The 24,282-nt window shown below is 40.4% G+C and overlaps 1 protein-coding gene across 9 annotated transcripts in view; it reads right to left on the minus strand.

Moving 5' to 3' along the window:
• The window catches only part of SLC39A11 (solute carrier family 39 member 11), a 515,419-nt gene that overhangs the window by 178,799 nt on the left and 312,338 nt on the right, over positions 1–24,282 (minus strand). For all 9 annotated transcript variants that reach the window (XM_072645551.1, XM_072645556.1, XM_072645548.1 and 6 more), the window contains one exon: positions 20,822–20,992. In XM_072645551.1, the coding sequence (XP_072501652.1) occupies positions 20,822–20,992 (171 nt within the window). The remainder of the gene's footprint in view (positions 1–20,821; positions 20,993–24,282) is intronic.

Genomic DNA, 24,282 nt, shown 5'->3' on the forward strand with positions numbered 1-24,282 from the left:
TGCACAAATATAATCATGCAGGTAAAATTAATAAGGAAAAGTTAACTGGGAAAAATACATGTAGCAAGTTTCTCTGTTAGTCATCTGTAACAAACTTTAACTATATTACACATACACACACAAAACTTCTGCTTTTTCCTGTGCATACTAACATAGCCCAAGAGATCTAGTCTCCCCAACTAGTACTGCACAATGATGGTGACCTTCAGGGTATTGGACAGCTCAGCAAAGAAATCTGATATCCAAGGTATCATAGGAAAATGGGTTCAAATATAAAAAGGGAAGAGGCATTTCCCAATAGACAAATGGCCAAAGGATATAAGCAGGCAATTCTTAAAGAAAGGAATCTAAGCCTTATAAGGGGAAAAAAATGTTTAAATCACTAATAATAAGAAAAGTACAAATTAAACAACCATTAGGTACCTTCTCAGATTTGCAAAAATGAAAGATGTGGGAGGACAGGTAGGCTAATGCATTGCTGGTGGAGTTAAGGCTTGGACTAACCATTCTGGAAAGAATTTGGAAATATGCTCCCAAAGTCACTAACCTGTGCATATCTTTTAACTGAGAAGTACTACTGCTAGACATATACCCCAAAGCAGTCAAAGAAATAAGGAGAGTTTCCATATGTATAGAAATATTTGTAGCAGCAATTTTTGTTGTAGCAAAGAGCTACAAATAAAGTCTGCCCATCAACTGGGGAGTGGAAAATTATGGTATGTAAATGCAACGGAACATTATTGTACCATAAGAAATGACAAAAGGGATGCATGCAGAGACACTTAAATGCAAAGAAAGGTGAATAAAACCAGAAAAATGTATATAATAACTAAAGTGTTACAAAGAAAAGTAATTTATAAAGCTTCAGAACCCTCACCAACATAATGGCTGGCCACCACTTCAGAAGACCCGTAAGGAAGCACACCACTCATCACCTAAGACAGAGGTGGGGACTACTGGGGCAGACTGAGGTAAACATTTTTGGACATGGCCAACTTGTAGATTTGTTTTGCTTGATGATGCTTATGTATTACAATGGAGATGCTGTTGTTTTTTGCTTGAAGGGATTGTGATAGCAAAACAAATTAACTGTATGGATACCAAAAAGAAAAAGAAAAGAAAGTCATTATAGCATTCTTTAAAACGAATAGAACAAAAGAAGGTTCATAAGGAGACATACAAGCAGGAGAATTTTGAAACTAATATGTTTAAGCTATATTCTTTGTAAAAAATACAAACCATACATAATGGAGATTCATGATGTCATGCGCAATACTCTTTTTTTCTGTTCTGTGCCTATAAAAATGCTCTTGTTTGATGATGTTTACCAAGGAAAGAATAACCCCCTAAAATGTCTAAATATATAAAAAAAAAAAGACATACCAAGAAAAGAATTTGTACAACACAGGCAACATTTTAATTGATTTCAGTTCCTTACCATAACAATCATCATGGGGTTGAAGATGAATTAGAATAAGCAAAAACTTATTAAATACATAATTAATATGCCACTGAACTGCATACATGAATATAAACCAGCATTTCTGAATTCTAACACTCTAGACATTATCAGATTATCCAATCTGTTGCCAGTTTTGGCTTTTAAATAAATTGACAAGCATCTGAATAAAGGCCAGTCTATACAAGCAGCAGACTCCTTGACCAGTGATGTTCCTGGTATGTTGGATAATTCTGAGAAGTTTCATTCCCCTCCATCCTCCCAAAAGACAAGATATGGTTGCTAGGCATTAAGAACACTTTCCCTCTGCATGCTTGGCATGCAGTAATTAGTTGTTCAGCAAAGACCCTAAGGAAAGGGCCTCATCATTATCAAGTCAGTGTCTGAGGCTAGGGCAAATGACCATTTGGTTCTGGGAAGTACTTGTCATGAGATGATCTTTTGCCTGGGAAGATGGGCCTGCTCTTTGTGACTTAGGTACTTGGAGCTGTTTTTCCAAGTAGTGAGGATAGGTTTATACTTATTTCTCACTGAACTGTCCAACAAAATAGAAGCAGAGCAAAAGCTTAAGTCAGCCGGGCAGAAAATGAGATCCTGAGGTTTGAATTGTTGCCAATAAAATTACCTCTGACTCCTAGGGTTTCTTCACTCAAGAACAGCGCTCAGTTGATGGCCAGTGGGACCCAGGATGAAGCTACACTAAGAGCCACCTGCCATTTCACAGACTTGTAGAATCCTGAGCTGAGGCTGGAAACTCAGGGCCTATCTAGTCGAATGCATATGGGAAATGAATCCCCCAGGTTAACATGCCCTAGTAGTCATCCAGGCTCTGCTTGAGTCAGTCTAAAAAAGGGGAGAGGAAATTTACCTCCTCTCAAAGTAGCCATTCCACTTCTGGATTCCTCTAATTCTTAGGAAATTTTTCAGGAAATCCAATTTAAATCTGCCTACTTGCAACCTCCAATCTATTGCTCCTGGTTCTCCTCTTTGGGGTCAGGAGGAACCAATTAAATAAACACTTGAAGGCCGCTATCATATCGCCCTGACTCTTCCTTAAGCTAAACCTCCCCACTTCGCCTAACTGATCCTCAGACGACAGCATCCCTCACTATCCTGGTTATCCTCTGCACACACCCCAATTCACCACTGTCCCTGAACTGAACCCAATGCCCCAGAGGTGATTCAAAGAAGGCAGAATATAGATATTATCACCTCCTTAATTCTGGAAGCTATGCCTCTGCAAGATGTTATTAGATTTATTTTTTATTTTTTTGGTGTTCACATGTCATTGCTGTTTCTTACTGAATTTGTAGCTCACTAAACCCACAGATCTTTTTCAGACAACTACTCTCTAACCATGCTTCTCCCATACTGTAATTGTAAAGATGGTTTATTTTAATCCAAGGATAAGATTTGAGAATTATCCCTAGTGAAATTCACCTTAATGGATTCAGCACCATGCCTATCATCTAGTAGATCAGCTATCCCTCCCAGCTTGGTGTCATGTGCAAATTTTACAAGTACATATCATTGTCTTTATCTAAGTCACTGGGAAAAAAAAAGGTTAAATCACTCAGGAGCAACCACAGCTCCCTGGGATACTCCACTGGAGGTTTCCTTCTATGCTGACCCTGAACCATTAACAACTACTTTTTAAGTCTAGTCATTCAAAAATTCCAAATCTATCTAACTATATTATCTTCTAATTCATACATTTATCTTTGCCACAAAAAAATAACATGAAAAACTTAATCAAACATTTGTCTAAAATCTAGGTAAACCATATCTATAGCATTCCCCTTGTCTTTTAATCAATCTAATGACCTTGTCAAATAAGGAAATAAGGTGAGTACAACACGACCTGTTCTGGATCAAGCCATAATGACTCTGTGTAATCACCGCTTCCCTTTCTAGATATTTATTATCCAATTCTTTAATACTCTACTTGAGAATTTTCTCAGGAATCAAAAACAGGTTTACTGATGCTTACTTCTCTTTTTTTGAAAATGGGGACATTTGCCCATCTCTAATCTTATGGTACTTCTCCAATTTTTAAACACTTTCAAATACTACCAACTATGGCACAACAATTGCATCTGCCAATTCTTTTAAAACCTGAGGTTGAAATTAATTTGGACCAGGCTACTTAAATTCATCAAGGGACCAGGTGTTTTCTTATTATCAATCTGACATCCATTCTTACCTCTGTCATTTTTGTTCTGTGCAAAGATCACCCTTACAGAGTAAACAGAGAAATAAAAACAAACACTGAGCAACTCTAACTTCTCTCTGTTATCAGTTACCATCCTTCTACCCACCTCAAACAGAGTCTTATGCCTTCTTCAAATCTCCTTTTCACTCCCCAAATAGCTTTATTTTTTGTAAATACTATTCTGTTTTTCCAACTATATGTAAAGATAGTTTTCAACATGCATTTTTATAAGATTTTGAGTTCCACATTTTTCTCCCTCCCTTCCTTCCCTTCCCCCTTCCCAAGACAGCAAGTTATCTGACAATAGGTTATACATGTTCAATCATGGAAAACTACAGCCATATTAGTCATGTTGTGAAAGAAGAAACAGAACAAAAGGGAAAAGCCACAAAAAAACAAGAAAAAAGTGAAAGTAATATGCTTTAATATGCATTCAGACACCAGAGTTGCTTCTCTGGATGTGGATAGCATTTTCTGTCATGAGTCCCCAAAATAGCTTTAACAAACCCCTACCCTTTTTATCCTTGGCTTCCCTCACCAGCCTCAGTTTGTTCTGAGCCTTAGCACTCCTGACACTATTTTTATAGGACACTCTTGTATCCATCCTTTGTTACCAGGATTTATTTCTATCTTCTGTATTTTCATTTTAAGATTTTAAGTAGCTTGTTAAGTTGCCTGCATATCTTCATGGGTTTCTTCATATATTTCAAAATTTCCCTCTTTAGTGGACTTGTTTCCTTTTCTGTTCAGAATTTCATTCGTAGCATCTCCCTCTTCTCTTGAGATGAGTTTCCCCGAATAATTTTAGTTGATGAGACACTACCTATGTTTGCTAAATCTCTGAAATCTACTTACCGCAAATCCAGCATGCATGTCAGACTATGCTCAGATGGCCTCTTCTTTCCCACCATAAAGTCACTTCCTTCCCAGCGTTCCTATCAGCTACATCCCAGCTATCAGTTCTTTACTGTTAATAAGATCAGAATTAGACTGGGAGGAGCCAAGATGGCAGAGTAGAAAGATACACATATGCTAGCTCCCAAACCACAGCCCATAAAATATTTGTAAAGAAGAACTCCCAACAAATTCTGGAGCAGCAGAAGCCACAGAACAACGGAACAGACAAGATTTCTGTTCCAGAGAGACCTGAAAAACAGACACCAAAGGTCCATTGCGCACCAGACCCAGAGCAGAGCCCAGCCCTGCCTTGGCCGCGGCACCAAGAGGAGCAGATCCAAGACGGCTTCAGGGACAGAATCTCCAGTGGCCGTGCAGGTCCCTCTACCCACAGGCACCGGGGGTGAGTGAGAGAGTCTTTTTGGCTCACCGGGAGGGGAGCAGGGTGTCTCCATGGCTCAGGCCCCCTCAGGAGGCAGCAGCAGAGGCAGCAGCGGACAGGGGCTCCCAGGGCAGGCAGGAGCTCGGATCCATTGTTGAAGGTCCCTGCATAAACTCCCTGAGGGAAATGAGCCCCTTGTGGCAGCCCTGCCCCAACCTGAACACCTGAACTTAATCTCACACTGAATAGCAGCCCCACCCCCAACCAAAGCCCTGAGGCTGGGAAGCAGCATTTGAATCTCAGACCCCAATTCCTGGCTGGGCAGATCTGGAGGCAAGGTGGGGGTGGAGAGGACACTCAGAAGTCAAGTCACTGGCTGGGAAAATGCCCAGAAAAGGGAAAAAAAATAAGACCATAGAAGGTTACTTTCTTGGTGAACAGATATCTCCTCTCTTCCTTTCTGATGAGGAAGAACAAGGCTTACCATCAGGGAAAGACAAAGAAGTCAAGGCTTCTGTATCCCAGCCCGCTCAATGGGCTCAGGCCATGGAAGAGCTCAAAAAGGATTTTGAAAATCAAGTTAGAGAGGTGGAGGAAAAACTGGGAAGAAAAATGAGAGAGATGCAAAAAAAGCATGAAAAGCAGGTCAACACCTTGCTAAAGGAGACCCAAAAAAATGCTGAGGAAAATAACACCTTGAAAAATAGGCTAACTCAATTGGCAAAAGAAGGTCAAAAAGCCAATGAGGAGAAGAATGCTTTCAAAAGCAGAATTAGCCAAATGGAAAAGGAGGTTCAAAAGCTCACTGAAGAAAACAGTTCTTTCAAAATTAGAATGGAACAGATGGAGGCTAAGGACTTTATGAGAAACCAAGAAATCACAAAACAAAACCAAAAGAATGAAAAAATGGAAGATCATGTGAAATATCTCATTGGAAAAACAACTGACCTGGAAAATAGATCCAGGAGAGACAATTTAAAAATTGTGGGACTACCTGAAAGTCATGATCAAAAAAAGAGCCTAGACATCATCTTTCATGAAATTATTAAGGAAAACTTCCCTGATATTCTAGAACCAGAAGGCAAAATAAGTATTCAAGGAATCCACAGATCACTGCTTGAAAGAGATCCAAAAAGAGAAACTCCTAGGAACATTGTGGCCAAATTCCAGAGTTCCCTGGTCAAGGAGAAAATATTGCAAGCAGCTAGAAAGAAACAATTCAAGTATTGTGGAAATACAATCAGGATAACACAAGATCTAGCAACTTCTACATTAAGGGATCAAAGGGCGTGGAATATCATATTCCAAAAGTCAAAGGAACTAGGACTAAAAGCAAGAATCACCTACCCAGCAAAACTGAGTATACTTCAGGGGAAAAAATGGTCTTTCAATGAAATAGAGGACTTTCAAGCATTCTTGATGAAAAGACCAGAGCTGAAAAGAAAATTTGACTTTCAAACACAAGAATGAAGAGAAGCATGAAAAGGTAAACAGCAAAGAGAAGTCATAAGGGACTTACTAAAGTTGAACTGTTTACATTCTTACATGGAAAGGCAATATTTGTAACTCTTGAAATTTTTCAGTATCTGGGTAGTTGGTGGGATTACATACACACACACACACACACACACACACAGAGACAGACAAAGAGCACAGAGTGAATTGAATAGGATGGGATCATATCTTAAAAAAAAGAAATTAAGGGATGAGAGAGAAATATATTGGGAGGAGAAAGGGAGAAATGGAATGGGGCAAATTATCTCTCATAAAAGAGGCAAGCAAAAGACTTTTTAGTGGAGGGAAAAAGAGGGGAGGTGAGAGAAAAATATGAAGTTTACTCTCATCACATTCCACTAAAGGAAGGAATAAAATGCACACTCACTTTGGTATGAAAACCTATCTTACAATACAGGAAAGTGGGGGAGAAGGGGATAAGCAGGGTGGGGGGGGATGATGGAAGGGAGGACAATGGGAGGAGGAAGCAATTTGAAGTCAACACTTGGGGAGGGACAGGATCAAAAGAGAAAATAGAAGCAATGTGGGGCAGGATAGGATGGAGGGAAATATAGTTAGTCTTACACAACATGACTATTATCGAAGTCATTTGCAAAACTACACAGATATGGCCTATATTGAATTGCTTGCCTTCCCAAAGGGAATGGGTGGGGAGGGAGGGATGAAGAGAAGTTAGAACTCAAAGTTTTAGGAACAACTGCTGAGTACTGTTCTTGCTACTAGGAAATAAGAAATACAGGCAATGGGGTATAGAAAGTTATCTGCCCCTACAGGACAAAAGAGAAGATAGGGACAAGGGAAGGGAGGGATGATAGAAGAGAGGGCAGATTGGTGATAGGGGCAATTAAAATGCTTAGTGTTTTGGGGGGTTGGAGGAGGGGAGAAATGGGGAGAAAATTTGGAACCCAAAATTTTGTGAAAATGAATGTTAAATGTTAAATAAATAAATTTTTAAAAAAGAGATCACAGTCAAAATACATTGTCCCCTTAGTGTTTTCTCAACATTTTTAAAGGATGAAATGATCACTAAAAGCAGTGTCTTTTGGCAGAGAACGAACTCCAGTAGATATCTGGTGAAGTGAAGTCCCAACACTGCTTTATTGTGTTCTATGTCACAGCAAAAATCTGTTTCCCAGGTTCCTCACTCATTTCATCTTTCAGCCAGATGGTTTATAGTATACATACTTCAATGACAAAATCACCTGTGACTCACCCTCCACTGACCTTCAGCTAAATAGCTTCTTCCACCATGCTTCTCCTCTGTGGTTCCTAGATTTCTTCATATAAGCATGTCTTCTTAATTTACAATGTACTTGTACTCTGTGTGTGAGTGTTTCATACACACATCCAAGGTCATATTCCAGCCACAATCACCACTCCAACAAGCCTACTGACACCAATGAGATCAAATTTGCCTCCTTGTGTTAAGAACCCTAGTCCTAGTCTAGACTGTGGGCATCTGTGAATAGGCATTTAAGGTCATGGGCTTTACAGTGGTTCCTCTCTTGAATTTTGTCTCTTATGAACTTCTAGGTGTCTCCACCCCTATTCCCTTCCTTCAGTGTAGTTATTCTTCATGTTGTCTAGCTTGGCAATGATACATAGGCAGTCTTCTCTCTCTTTCCTCTATTCTTTTTAAATGTCAAACTCATTTGGTTAGATTTATAAGACACCAAGCAAATACTTTCTCATTAGCCTTTGTTTTAAATTTATTATATCCTTCATTTGGAATCTGTTATTCCTACATATTTCAGGTGGTGGTCCATTAATCCGGATCCTATTCTCAGATACCACCTTCTTAGCCATCTGTTTGCTTCCCAAATTAATTTTTCTCTTCTTTGTCCTTTATTCTCTTCTCCATCCCTTGTCTTCATTTATAAATGAGGAAAACACAACTTGTATATGTCCCTATGGGCTACTCTTTCTTTCCCAAAATTTCATAATCTTTAGCAATATTTCTTAGGTTCCTTCTGACAGTACGATTTGTACCCTCATGAGTCACCAGAAGTGGTTATCTGTCAACTATTCTGATAAGTTTAGAGAGGTTTTCTGTAACATCATGGATAAATGCCTAGAAAGGCAACAGATTACTGTCATCATCAGGTCAGCAAAGAGATGCCATGGTACGCCTGAACAGGCGATGGTCATAAACTATTCCTCTTCAATTCTTTCTTGGACCCTCACAGAATGACCTCTCATCTGCCAGCTTAGATGGCTCTGCTATAGCATTCTTTTGAGGATATGCAGCTTCTTCTTCCTCAGAATATCCAACTCCTGCTCCCTCCTCTTCAGGAAGAGTCTCAAATATGGTTAGCTTTGTAGTTCTAATTGTGCAGTTGTCATTTCCCTTCTCTCCACGCCCCCCCCCCCCCAATAAAGCCCCACTTCTCTTTCCTTTAGCAACATTTCATTGTCTTGAACAACTTGGGAGTGTGGTCAGATATTCATTAAATCCCTTTATCTCCTCCTCCAGGAGGGGGGACAATCTACATTTGGAAAACAGATTGTTACCGTCACTTGGTTATGGCAGAAATACAATCATTATAAACTCAGTGCAAGTCACCGCAAGATTTCCTGTTTTCCAAACTGGTTAAGATTTTCCCTTATTTTTTGAATTATTTGTACATGTTTATATCCCTCTCCTTACTTACACCTTTTAGTTTTCTTGATCCCTTTAAGACCACACAAATCTTATCTTTTACAGAAGGTTTTTCCTGGTCCCCCTAACTGCTATCAACGACCCATTACCTCCTATTCACTCTATATATCTTGTATATACCTAGTTCTTGACATGTTGTGTCCTTCATCAGAATGAGAGCTACTCAGAGGCAGTGGCCTCTCTTTGTATCTCCAGTAATTATCACCATGCCTGGCACATCCAAAGTGCTTAACAAATACTTGCTGACTGATTGATAGTTCTTAATGTTTATGTGTTGTCTTCTATTAAAATGTAAGCTCCTTGAGGGTAGGCACTGACTGTCTTTTTGTTGGTATTTGTATTCCCAATGCTTGGCACCAAGGGCCTGGCACATAGTAAATGTTAATAAATGTGCCTTTTTGATTAATTTCAAGCTAAGTCTTTAAAAGAACCAACAAAAACCTATTTCCCATTAATTTATAAAAGCAGGTGAGAGGACAGCATAAGCTACTGGCTTGGGAGAAAGGTATCATGGATTTTAGTGGTGATCCCACAAAACTGACATTGTGTGGCTCTGAATATGTCTGACCCCAAGGTAACAAAGAGCAGAGGGGAAGGATAGACAGGAAAAAGAAGTAGGGCTACGACTCAGGTGTACCTCTCACTTCTCTAAGATGGTCCTTCAGGAACTCCTCCCCCCAACTCATGATTTCATTGCCTGAGAGTTTCTGCCAGTTCCAGTTCTCAGATCCCATGATTTAATCTGGAAATACTGCTACCAGCTTCTGTTAGAGTACATTCTCAAGAACACGCTATGTTGAGCAAAATGTCATCCCATGCAGGAGTCTGTGCTAATTATAATGCCAGGCTTCCCATTTAGATTCTCATAATAAAAGGAGAATACCACAATGTTTCTGAACTCTTTTAAATAAACCAAAAGCAGTCTTCAAACTTCACTAGTCAGCTCAGTGACTCCATCATAGTGCCTTTGTTCTAAACCCATCTCACTAAGCCCAGGTGGTCTTTGACTATTGAAACTGAAGCATATACTGTTTCTGAACTTTGGAGTTTCTTTTCAGGGCTAGAAATTTGTGACTTGGGGGGAAGGTTTGGGTTCTTAACTTTTTGTGTGTTGGGGATGCCTCCAGCAGTCTGGTGAAGCCTACAGATCTCTCCTGTGAGCATCTTAAATGAATAAAATTAAATACACGTGATTACAAAGGAAATCAATTCCACTGAAATACTTATTAAAATATTTTAAAAATGAGATCATGAACTTCTGATGAAGAACTCCTGCTTTAGAGAGAGACAACTGAGTATTTGTCAGGAGAAGCTGCTATTGATGGATTCCTAAGACAATAGGTAGGTACTTCAAGAATCTCCAAGGACCTTGCTGTTTTCTTTCTCACAGTCTTTCCAGCTCCTTCTGGTAAGTGCTTGCACCCACCAACCCATACATCTTATATCCATGCTTCTCTCCTGGGCTGATCCAAATCCACAAGGCCAAGCTATGGCAGTGGAGGCATCAGGTGACCTCCAATTTGGAAGGTGTAGTGTACTGTTGTTCCTCTAATAGGTATGCAGCAGAGAAGGGGTTAGTGCCTCAGCTGGAGTTACTGTGAGCATCAGACATGGGGGGCTGTGTTTCCTGCACCTAAAGTTTGCTAGCTGAGTCAAAAAAACAATCCTGGAGGGATATTCACACCCACACAGAGTTTCTTCCTAATTTTAAAATTTAATGTGACAGCCTTTGAGGAAGAAAAAATAGCTTCTCCAGAGGCAATTGCCTCTAGACATTACCAGCCTCCACAAAGATATCAAGTCAAGTCAACAAGAATTTATTAAGTACCTACTATGTGCTAAATGCTGGGGATACAAAAAAAAAAAAAGACAAAGACACAGCCCCTACCCCTACCCTCAATGAGCTCATGATCTCATAGGGGAGAGAGATAACATGAAAACCATTCTACATAAAATAAACATACAGGATGAATTAGAGTGAGTCCCAGAGGGATTTCACCCTCAGCCAGCAGGTGCCTGTCATTAACCTACCACCACTTTATGAAAGGTCAGTGTCTATGTGTTGAGGGACTGGACCCTTCTCAGCTTGCTGAGATTCGGAGTAGTGGACAGCAGGAGCTGGTAGGGGGACGCTGACCAGGGGGTGGTTCTGCTGGCTTCCCCAGAGGCATAAACTGCAATAATACAGTACTCCACTTGAACGTGCATCTGGACTAACAAACTCCATACTCCATTTCCGCTTACTGGCTCACTCTCTTGCTTCTGATTTCTTCCCATTTCTACTGACAGAAGTGCTCTTTCCTCCAAGTCACTCAGGCTAAGAACCTTGGAGATACTTTTGGCTCTTTCCTTTCCCTCCTAAGCACTTGGTTGTCAAGTCCCATAATTTCTACCTCACAGCATCTCTCACATTGCTCTGCTTCACCCCTTACCTCTTCATGCCTCCCCCCTGGAATGGCTTCCAAACCGGTCTGCCTGCCCACAGCCCAATTCTTTCGCATAACTATCCTAGTGACCTTCGTAATGACCTTCGTACACTATGAGCATTTTACTACTTTATTCAAATTTGATTTTATTGCCAGTAAGGATGGTGATTGTCCGGAGTGTTGGCCTTGGGACTTAGGGGCCTTATTTCTCTTTCTGCAGTTTTATGGTATTTTTCTCCTAGCAAAACAAAGTTCATACCTATGCCTCCCTTTATCACTATCCTGAGGTTCTCACTTGATCAGAGTCCAGAGGAGGAAGCTATCTAAGGAATTCAATGGCTTTTGGAGACAGAGAATTTTCTAGGGAAGTTGTTTAATACTTATAACAGTGTAGGGGAACTGCTAGGGCAAGACTAATGAAATTATTATTGTTATTAATAATAATGACAGCAATTATATAGCGCTATATGGTTTAAAGAGTGCTTTGCAGCTATTATCTAATTTTATCCTTACAACAATCCTGGGAGGTAGGTGTTATTATTCTTCCCATTTTACAGATGAGAAAACTGAGGCAGACAGAGATTAAGTTATGTGCCCAGGGTCATACAGCTAAAAAGGCAGGATTTGAACTCAACCCTTCCTTACTCTCTGCCCAGTTCTCTATCCACTGCACCAAAAGGCAACATGAACCTGCATTTCATCACTGAGGCACTTAACACTGAAACATCAACAGATTTTTATGGAGAAGATTCTACTTCCTCTCCTCAACCTGTATCTAAATAACCTCTGCTTTAATAATTAGTCAAAATCTAAACTGCCTCTAGCCAAAAGGAACTATTATAAATATAAAGGACTGAAAATCCATGGCTTTCAGATCCTGGACTACAAAATCACATTTGATTAGGAGCTTAAAATTTCTTTCAAAGGCACAATATACAGTCTCCTAGGAACAGAAGGCTGAGACATCTTAAACAATTAAAACTAAATACCTTGCTCTTCTGAAGGCATTCAAGATGTCCTCCATGTCTCTTTTTGCCTTAGTGACCAATGATAAAATAAAACTTGTCTTCAATCCGAGGTAAAAAGTGAGGATTTTGTTTTATACAAGTCCCTGTTAAGTCAAACATCTAATTCATAAGAGTCCCTGCAAATAAGGTAACAAAGGATTATCTATGCTTTTCCTAAATAATAGCTCTTCCCTAAAAATTAATACAATCATTTTATAACATCGTTTCCCTCATCCTTGTTGTTGTCATGTACACATTATGTATTACACACATACACAGGTCATTCTTCTCTCAGAGACAGACAGAAGTGTGTGTACATGTATGTGTGTTGTACATGTAAGTGCACATTGTATGTGTTTTGTACATGTATGTGTACATGTACACACACACATATTAGTATTATATTTATTTTTGGTACTGTCTACCTTAATAGAATGTAAGTTTCTTGAGGGTAGGAGCTATTTTAATTTTTGTCTTTGTATCTCCTGTGTCTGTATTAAGCACCGCATTTTGTACTTGATAAATGTTTAATGAATTAAATTGAAACAAGCATTTCAAACATTCAGATGACTTGAATTCCCCAATAATGCTGACACCTGGCCTGTAGTCTTTCTTCCTATTCAATTGCCAACCATCATGCCCCCTGGTTTCAATAATAATGCTAACTCCTCTTACAAGATGACTTCACAATTTCTCAACCTCCTTAGCTCCAACCCACCACTTACTTCCCTTTCAATCCCATTTTTACCCACATACTATCAAAGTCCCACCTTATACTTCAGCATCACAGAGAACTCTATCTCTTTTAAGATTCTAAACTCCAAGATTCCACACTTTCCCCAACTATCTGTCCTTCTACCTGTCTTCCTCTCTTAGCAGGACGTTTTCTTTACGCCCTCATGGTGACCCCTAATCCTCTGACCACCACTTCTAATTCTTTCAGTCTATTTCCCCTTCCCCTCTTTCTGGCTTTATTTGTCTCTATGCCCCTTTCCTAGACAGCCTCACCACTCTGACTTTTTATCATTCAACCATGGGTAACTCCTACCATTCATTTTTTTTCAGCTGCTGCTGAGTTTCCCTAGAGAATGTCATGAAACTGAACTTATTTTACCTCCTCTAATACTATCCTATATAACTTTAGGTAGGTCCTCGCTGCTCAATTCTACAGGCTGATTTTGCTATTATTCCCCATAGTCACTGTTCCCAACTTTTTACTCATCCCATTATCTCCACTTACCCCCATGTTTCTCAAACACAGATATGAGCTTACTATCTCTGGGGAGACTGAAGCCACACAATGAGAATTCACAGAATCTGAGCTGAAAGGGATCTCAGATGCCATCTAGTCCAACGTGGACCTGACCAAGAACTTTATCTATCATGGGTTGACAAGGGATCATCTTGCCTTTAGCCTGAAAACTGCAAGGGAGGAGGAAGGAATCTACTCCTTCCCCAGAGGCAGCCCATTTTAGTTGGGTATAGTTATAGTGGTTAGGGAGTTGTTTGTTTGTTTTTTTGAGAAGATAAAAAATTTGATTTCATGCAACTTCCACTCATTGCTCCTGCTCCTCATACTGCCATCTCAGGCCAATAGGAAGAGGTTTAAACCATCTTCAAATCCTTGAAGACAGTGATCATGTGCATACTATACCTTCTCATCTATAAGTTCAATATGCTCATTTCCTTCAAATGATCTTCATATGCCATGATACAAGTTAAGGATCAAATGCCTTCACCTAGCATTTACCACAGTCTGGTGTCATCTTACCTTTTTTAGCCTTAGGTGAATGGAGTGCTTGCTGGGAGTCAGAATGATTTCAGCTCAAATCCCTCCTCAGATCTTCCTAGATATGTGACCCTGGGCAAGTCACTTAAGCTCTGTTTGCTTCACTTTCCTCCACTGTAAAATGAGGATAATCACAACACCTACCTCCCAGGGTTGTTGTGATGATCAAAAGCACTGAGCACAGTGCCCTGCCTATCACAGGCATTTCATGTTTGCTCCCTTCTCTTTTTCTCCCCACTATCTCATGTTATTCCCCTATACGTGCTCCAAATTGGATTATTTTCTGTTCTAAGAACATACCCTGCCATTTTCCCATCTCCAAACCTTTGCTCATGCCATATCTAATATGTGAAATGTCCTTCCTTGCATTCTGTAGCTGCTCAATTCCTGCCCATTTTTAACGTCCTGCTTGCTCATCTATTACTTTCTCCAGAAAGCCTTTCTTTTCTGGGTCTTTCCATTTGTTTATGACTTTTTCTTCATCAGAAAATCATGACACTTTATGTATGTCTCTTAAGTATCCATCGTGTTATTATTATGCCTATGTCCTATCTCCCTACTGGACTATATGCTCCATAAGGGCAGAAATAATATGCACCAACCTAGAGTGAATACTGGAATGTTCCTCGCCCTTACGTCTGCCTACTAGATATCCTATTTTCTGAGCTCACATGCAACTTCCTCTGCTGAATCTCATCGGATCACTCCAGTTAAGTAATCTCCCAAACCACTTGTATTTGGATCATTCTTTGTATCATGATTATTTCTTCCCATCTTATCTCACATGTTAGACCATGAGCTCCAACGGACAGGAGCTGTGTCTTATTCATTTTTGTATTCTCTTTCAGGATCTTAGCATTCACAAACCTATCTTTCCAGGCTTGTTGGCCATTCCTCCCCCTCCTGTGCTCTATAGTTCAATAGGCCTTCACCTTCCCTCTATTCCTTTCAAGTGATATTCTCCCATTTCTGTGACCAGGCAGGGGCCTCCTCAACGACAGGCTAGCCCTTCCTCTTCTCTACCGCACAAATAGAGCTCAAGTACCACCTTCTACATGAAGCCTTTACTGGTTCTTTCAATTGCTGACATCCTCCCACCCAAACAACTACTTTGTATTTATTTGTGTTTTTTTCTCTTCTATTTCTTCTGCATATACTTACATAAGTACTGGTCTTTCCCACTAGAACATCAGACTCTTGCTAGCAGGAATTGCTTCATTCTTTGCATCTGTATCCCTGGGTTTAGATGCTCAAAAAATGCTTGTTTGATTCATTCATCCAGCAAATATTTATCTCATCTACTGTGTGCAAAGTACTGTGTTAAACACTGTGGGTATCTAGCATAGCCCAAGAAGCAAGAAAGAGCCATCTTCCTCATGGAGTTTCTAATTTAGTAGGGAAATATGATGTACACACTAATTCAAAATGTAATGTAAAATAAGTACACTTGAGAATGGCAGATAGTGGGTGCTCAATACATACTGTACCAGAGACATTTTTGTCAGTTACAAAATAGACCAGTGATGTTAATATCAAACCAATTAATATTAAACATTACCATTTTTTAAAGCACCCTCACAATGGATTGTGAATCTGTATACTCTTCTTCTAAAGTAGGAATTCTTAACCTGGGGTCCCTGAACTTGCTTTTTAAATATTTTGAAACTATTTCAATATAAACGACTCCCTTTGTATTCCTATAAAACATTTCTCTGAAAAGGGGACAGAGGCTTTACCAAGGGTAGGGAAGGGAATAAGCATCTATATAGTGGCTAATACGTGACATGCCTTATGCTAAGCACTTTACCATTATTATCTTATTTTATCCTCATAACAACCCTAGGAGAAAGGTGCTACCATTATCCCCATTTTACAGCCATGGAAACTGAGACAAAAAGAGGTTAAATGACTTGCTCAGGGTCATACAGCCAGTAAATATCTGAGGCCAAATTTGAGATCATGTCTTCCTGACTCCAGGCCCAGGGCTCTATCCACTGTCCCACCAGGCTGAAGAGGCCCAGGTCACAGAAGTGGTTAAGAACCCCTGGTCAAAAAGGATATTTGTACTGTTAGAGGTGTACTATTTATACATGAAGGAACCACAGTTAGTCAGAAAGATTAACTCTTAACCCTAAAGTACCCAGAATGTGTATGTTTAGTATATAGGGGATATATTCCTCTTACTCCAGTTTCCTCAGAAACCTAGGGAGACACAACATGTATAAAGTCTACACCTCCCTTTCCAAGCTTTTGTTACAAAATGTCAGCAGGACACTGAAATCAAGGCAGCAAAGGAAAGAAACTTCAAAAATCAGCTGTCTATTTTGGCACTGTGAAGAGTGTAACTTAAATCTCGGAACCTTGAGGGGAAAGCCAAAGCCCCAGCTAAATTTTTAATACACTAAAAAGAAGATAATGTTAAAGAACAGTCTGAAAGGTATGCTGGTGAAAGGACAGGCCCTCGGAACTAGATTCAACAAAGGACAACAACAACAGTCTGGAGAACCCTGTGGCCACTTCCCAAGTGAATTACCCTCTTACTAAGCCCAAGGAGGAAGATGAAGAATTTTCAGCAGTAAAGAAGAAAACAATAGTGAGGCCTCCTGGGAAATTTCCCATCATACCTCTAAGGCAAAAGAGTGGCACTTTCTTCTTTCTGTCCTTGGCTGTTTTTGTCTCTTACTATGGTTGCTATAATTCCACTGGAAGAATGGGGGTTGGAGTGGGGGGATGGGACAAGTCAAGGAGAGATGTCTACCTCAACCTCAGATCACTTGGGGCCACTCTGGTTAGCGTTCCAAGTAATATTTTTGTCTAGATCTCCATGGAGATGCAAATTCAAGCCTTGTGAAATCTGGCTTCTTGACCTCATCACTCACCTGAAACCATTCTCTCCAAAGTCACCCATGAGCCCTTAATTGTAAAGTCTAATAATCCTCCTCCAGGATATCTCTGCAGCCCCTGACACTGTTGGCCACTCCCTCCTCCTGGGTACCCTTTTACCTCTGGGCTTGCATGACACTATTCATCTGGATTCTCTGCCCTTCTTTCCTTCTGTCTTCTTTGCAAAATCAAAGAATCAAATAATCAATGACTATTTATTAAGTGCCCACTCTGTGCTAAGCACTCTGCTACATGCCAGGGATGTAAATACAAAAATGAAGCTGTCTTTGGCTTCAAGGGGTTTATTCTACTGAGAGAAATAGCATTTACACAAAGGACACATGAAATACAGGCTAGGGAGAGGGGTTGGATCTGTGATTTTAGTTGTATAGGGAATTATCAGATGAGGAAACTCCCTCTACTGATATGTCAGCACTTTCCCTACAACTTAATAGTCTTAGACAATTGCCCAGAGAGATAAAGTGACTCCTTCAGGATTACACAGTCAATTTGTGTCAGACAGGAACTTGAACCCAGGTCTTCCTGCATATTCACATGCAACACTGCCTTTTTTAAACAGAATATACACAAAACAAATAAAAGACAATGAGAGAGTACGAGTTGGGGGGAATTAGGAAAGCCATTATGTAAAAAGTGGTGCTTTTAAGCTGAGGGAGGAAAGAAACAAGAGACTCTAAAAGTGAGAGAGGAGAGAGTGTATTCCAGGGAGCAGGAACAAACCGAACAAGGACTTATAAAGATGGAAGATAAAGTGTTGAGTGAGGAATTGCAGGAAGAACAGTTTGGATACGCTGCAGGTTGTGAAGGAGTCACCATTCGTATTATATGAGCTATTGTGGGCATGGAGGGCAAGGCTCTTTCTTGGGTCTTTTAGGCGATCATCTCATCTTCCTTGGGTTTAATGATCACATCTATGTAGTTGAATCCCAAGTCGATATATATTCAATTGGCCCTAGTCTCTCTCACCAGTTCTGTTCCCCAAACCCCAATTTCTTAGATATTTTGTATTTTGTAAGCATCTCAAACTCAGTGTCCAAAACTAAACTCATCATCTTTTCCTCCAGATCTTCCTCCCTTCCGAGCTGCCAAGGGAACCACCAATCCAGTAGATGCATGACTTTTTATTATTCCTCACTCTAGATACCCAACCAGTAATCAAGTCTTGCTGATTTCAGCTGCACATCTCTCCTATGACGTCCTCTTCTTGCTATTCACACAGCCAATACCCTTGCTCAATACCTCATCACCTCCCCTCTACACTATCACAGTGGCTTCTTAGATTATATCCCTACCTCATATCTTTTCCAATCCACCTGTCAACCAGCTCTTGAAGTGATATTTCTAAAGCATACTTCTAACCATGTTACTCCTCTATTTCGAAGACTTCCTCCATGACTTCTGGGGTCAAATATTACTGCCTTTGTTTGGTCTTCAAAGCCCTTCATAATCTGGTCCCAAACAACCTTTCCAATCTTATTACATATTATTCCCCTTCACAATTCAGTCAAACTGCCCTTCTTGCCTTTTCCAATATATGAAAATCTATCTCCTTTCTATGGATCTTCACATAGACTATATTCCAAGGCTAAAACATGCTTTCCCCTTACCTGCTTCCTAGAATCCCTAACTTCCTTCAAATAGGCAAAGCACCATCCCTTCTACATGGAGACTTTCATGATCTATCCACTGTTGCCAGTGTCCTCTCCATCAGTATTTTATACTTATATATCTACTATGTATGTGTGTGTGTATATATACATATATATTACATATACATATACACACATACATAAGTGTGTGTGTGTGTATAAATATATACTCTTTGACTCTCTAGCAACAGATGCTCTGAAGATATCTAAATTTGGGAATGTTTTATACCTACCCTTTATATTGTTATATTCAGCCTTGTTCTTAATCCAAACTCACATAAGAACTAAATAATCTCTCTTCATTAATCATCCTGACACTCCCCAGCCATTATGCAAAAACCAACTCAGGAAATAAATGCCAGATACATATGTTGGAAGGCAATACACATATGGCAGCCATGCTATGCCTAATCTCAATCATGAAAGCTCTAAGGGATATATAATTATTGCATCCCAGACAGCAAAACCCAGGGCCACAATATGTTGTGATTCTTTTTTTTGATTCCGGTGGGGAGAGAGAATTACTAGCTCAAGTAAGCATGTCTGCCCCATTCTGCTCTAGATCTCTTGGATGGCTTCATCATTCCTTGAATTCCAATTCCAAGGTCATAATTAGCTTTTAACAGGACACAGGACACCCTGACCCCCTATGACTGAAATATTGCCAAAATGGTAGAGAGCTGAGCAATATTCCACTAGCTCTATTATCTCATCAATTATGGGCACTCCTACCAATGATGTGATCCATGCCTGCCCATCCTGTGAAATTCTTTCTAGGTCTACCCAAAAATCTTCCATCAGGAAGATGGTGTGTCTGGAGGGACCACCAATTGTACTTAGGGCCTCACTCATGTTCTCTTGACACTGGATCCTTCACCCTCACTATTTGATCAGCAGATCTTTTCTTCTGGTCGTGCATTTCCTTGATGTCACCCTTTACACCACGACTCCTACGAAATTACTCATTTGCAACGTGTTGCAATATGCCCATCATGTACTTCCTTCATTGCTCTTTGGTGAGTGCCAACTTTGATTTTTCAAATACATATATTTTATGACTTGTGCCTATATAACTTCACTAGAAGAATACTGGTGTTAAAAATATGGACTTGTATTTCAGAAAGAAGGCTGTAGTCATCTGAATAACGGCATGGTTCTTCAAAAGCAATTTAGCCTACATTCATCCTCTTATTCGATTCTCATCTAGTTCACTGCCTACCACCAATATCTGTACAGGATTTATGAACTGGCAGATCAATACTTTAGTCGTACATCTAAATGTATATCTTAGACTAAACAGTATAAAAAGGCAGAAACTATTTGCATCTCTGGGGAATACACAATCGAGCATGTTTATGTCTTTTAAGGTTCAGTTTTAACTTTTGTTTTGAGGGTCATAATGATAATAATAATAATAGCTGGGATTCATACGGTGCTTTACATTGTGCAAAATGCTTTGCAAATATCTCTTTTTCTCTTCACAATGACCCTAGAGGGAGGTGCTATCATATCCCCATTTTAAAGATGAGAAAACTGAGAATGCAAAAAGGTTAAGTGACATACCTAGTCACATAGTCAGTAAGTGTTTGAGGACAGATTTCAAACTCAGGTCTTTCTTATTCCAAGCCCAGAGCTCTGTGCAACATGGCACCAACTAGCTGCCTCCAGGCATGGATGAGCTAATGAGACTATATCTCAGAGAAGCCAATAGCACTCTATGTGCTCCCACAGCTAGGTGGGTGATGGCAGACCTAGATGAGAAAACTACTTCTTCCAATCTCCATCTCAGTGCTTTGTCCAATAAAGTACGGTGCCTCACTTCACATGGAAGAAAGGTCCTTCTGGCATGGGGAGGGACCTCCTACACCTGGCAAGAAGCACCAAAGGCTAGTGCCTGGGGTTACACAAGGGCAGCTTCTTACCTGGAATATTATGGACTGTTATGGCTAAAATGAGCAGCAGGATTCGTCTCCAGCTATCTGTGCCCTGCTTCCCTCTGTTCTCTCTGGAAGGCCGGGTAGATGCAAGGTCATCAGACATGCCAGCAGCAGCCACCTTCTTCCTGGGGTAAGCTTCTCCATTCTCGCTCTTGTCTGTGGAGAAGAGAAGAGCCGAGAGAGAGGTCAGAATGAAAAAGAGCATGGTCACACTCTTTCCAAACAATGGGAGGAAGAGGTTAGGGAGAATCTGAAGGCAGGAAGAAGGGAGAATGTTCTATTTTCTTTTCTCCTAAGAACCAGACATTCATTCATTTAATCATTTCTGTAAGCAAAAATGTTTTATCCAGCCCCTATTTTTTAGTCATTATTGTATAAAGAGAATAGACTACTCCTCCACACAAAAGCACTCATCCTTTCTTGTAGTGTGGACAACTCCTAGAAGCAGGGAAGTTAATCGTGATGATGACAATAGCTAATATTGATATAGTATTTTAAGGTTTGCAAAGCACTTCACAAATATTAACTCATTTTATACTTACAACAGTCCTCAAAGTGGTTGCTATTATTAGCCTCATTCTAAAGATGAGGAAACTGAGGCAGACAGAGATCTAAGTGGTTGGCCCAAGGTCACACAGCCATTAAGTTGCTTAGGTCTTCCTGATTCCAAGCCCAGAGGTCTATTCACTGTACCACCTTGCTGCCTCAACTTCATTCAGTCAATCTACAGGCTGCTAAGTCAGGCCCAAGAGGACACTGGGAATTCTTTACAACAGGTGAGATATAATATGTAACTATAAACTGGATATCACCTCAATTCCAAACGAGAATAGGAAGAATACCGCATGGAAGAGGCAAAAGACCTGGCTTCTAGTCCCATCTTAGCCATTTATTAGTATTTTAACTTTGGGCAAGTTATTTATGTGGCACATAACTGTGTCCCAGTTTCCTCAGCTATAAGATGGCATTAGTAATACTACCCTCTCATGTTTCTGCCTCCCCAGATTGAGGGATCCAGCAGTCACTTGTTCATCCATCCATTCTCCTACTCTTTTATTAAACAACCATTTAGGACACACTCACAATGTGCTGACCAATCTGTGAAGTATGTGTATGTAGCTGAGTGTGTGGGGGTGGTTTACAAAGGCCATAGCTGATGTTTCTATAGCAATTCAAGGTTTTACTTAAGATCATCTCACCTGATCCCAAAACCCTGTGAAGCAGATGCTACAGGCCTTACTAATTACATTTTATAGAATAAGAAGCTGAGGTGCAGAGAACTTAAGTGACTTTTCCATGGTCGTTGAAGTAACAAGTTTCAGACAACTCACATTTATGTATCAAATTGGTTAAGATATAAAGCACTTTGGGGACATCAGAACACTATATTATGATCTACAATCTAACAATTATATTTTTATGTATCATATACACATATACTTAGCTATATGCTGGCTATCATTATTATATACAGCATTTAGGGTTTGTAAGGTGTTTTCCTCACAACAACCATATAAGGTAGGTAGGGCAAGCATGAATTTCCCCATTTTACAGATGCAGAAGCTGAAGCCGTATGGGATGAAAGGACTTTCCCATTATCATACAGCTAGGGATAGGATTTTGCCAGGCCTAGAGGCCTGAGGGCTACCCGAGTCTTACCTTACCTATCACAGGTCTTCGGCTGGCCAAACCGGATAAACGTATGAGAGAAGAGACCTTCCGGAGTCGAACAAGGGTTAGGCTTTATTCAGGGTCTTGGTTACATGTGCAGGGGGAACTCTTCCTTAGGAGAGAGAGGAGAAATCTCCCAAGGAGGCAAAGATCTTACAGTAAGAGAATGAAAGCAGAAGTGGAAGTGGGAAGAGAGGGGAGAGGGGCCTTCTGTCCTGTAAGGGTCCCTCAGCGCTAAGAGCGCCTTCAGGCTTTCCTGACCCTATTTAAGCTCTCCTGCTGCATAGTTTGCACCTGAATACCGTGCCTGTTAGATAATAATAGGTGTGCTCAGATCTGGGCCAATCTCAAGGGCGGGGATGCTCTCTCCCAGCACTTTTCTCACGGGAAGAGGCGGAAATGCACGAGATAGCCCGGTCTCACACCTCAATTCCCTGCTGTTCCCTGGGGGGCCTCATGAGAACTCTAGGGTTTAGAAGTTCTCACCTTTACCTGCCCGAGACTGTCCACATGGAACTGAGCTTACACCCCCAACAGGATTTGAGTATAGACTTTCTCTCTTCAAGACCAACACTCTCTTCACTACCATGCTGATTCTAACTGAACAACAACGATATAACAGATACCCAAATATACGATAGTTCACATTAAGTCAAAGGCAGGATAGATGATGCTAAGGATGCTTAAATTATTTCTTTATCTTTATCTTTTCATTTCTTCATCTTTTCTGGGAAGGTAGGGCCAATCACTGGTAAGCTGCTGAAATTACTGTAGATTATGCTAAGCAATGGAGGAGTATGAAGTGCTATATGAGGTCTAAGAAAGGGAAGAGGAAACAAAATTCATAGTACTTACCCTCGAGGAGCTAGTCTAAAGGCAGCAATAGAACTGCCACAAATAAATTAAATACGAGTGACAGAGCTATACATAACCTTGCCTAACTCCTTTATTTCTACTCAGGTTTCATCATTCTTGCTACCCAGGCTCACACCCTCGGGCATCTTCCCCACTTCAGGATTCCTCTCCACATCCAGTCACCGATCAATCTGACCTCCTCAACATCTCTCACAACTGTCTTCTCTCCAATCATAAGGCCAAGGCTATAATTCCCTCTTTAGCCTCCAAATTTGTTCCCCTGCTTCTTCTCTATATTCTCCTCAATCTGTCCACCAGAAAGCTGCCAAACAGTTATTTCTAAGATACAGGCCTGTCCATGTCACTCTCCTACTCAAAGAATCCCAATGGCTCTCAAGTGACTTTAGGATCGAAAACAAACTGCTCCATTTGACATTTAAAGCCTCTCACAACCTCTCCAAACCATGTTTCCAGGCTTATAGCAGTTCTGTCACTTGCTCTACAGTCCATTCTGTCTAGCATACTTGCTGCTTCCTACACGTGGCACTCTATCTCACTTCTCCATCCCTATGCATAGGTCAGTTCCCAAGCCTGGACTATCCTCTTCTTCTCTAATATCCTACAAGGACCAGCTCAAGCGTTGCATTCTAAATGAGGCCTAAGCAATTCCTCTAGTTGCTAAGGCCTTCCACCCCCAGAAAATATGTGATATTTGTATAAATACATATATTTACACATACAAAGATGTATGCATGTATATAACACGTATATTTATACTTTATTTATCTGTGTTCATATTGTTTCTCCACTTCCCACCCTTTATCCTGAATGTAAATTCCCTGAGGGCAGGGACCGTTTATTATTTGTCTTTGCAGCCTTAGTCCTCAGCCAACTGACACACAAGAGCTACTTGATAAATG

This window comes from Notamacropus eugenii, chromosome 2 (assembly GCF_028372415.1).
Source record: "Notamacropus eugenii isolate mMacEug1 chromosome 2, mMacEug1.pri_v2, whole genome shotgun sequence".
Taxonomy (NCBI): domain Eukaryota; kingdom Metazoa; phylum Chordata; class Mammalia; order Diprotodontia; family Macropodidae; genus Notamacropus; species Notamacropus eugenii.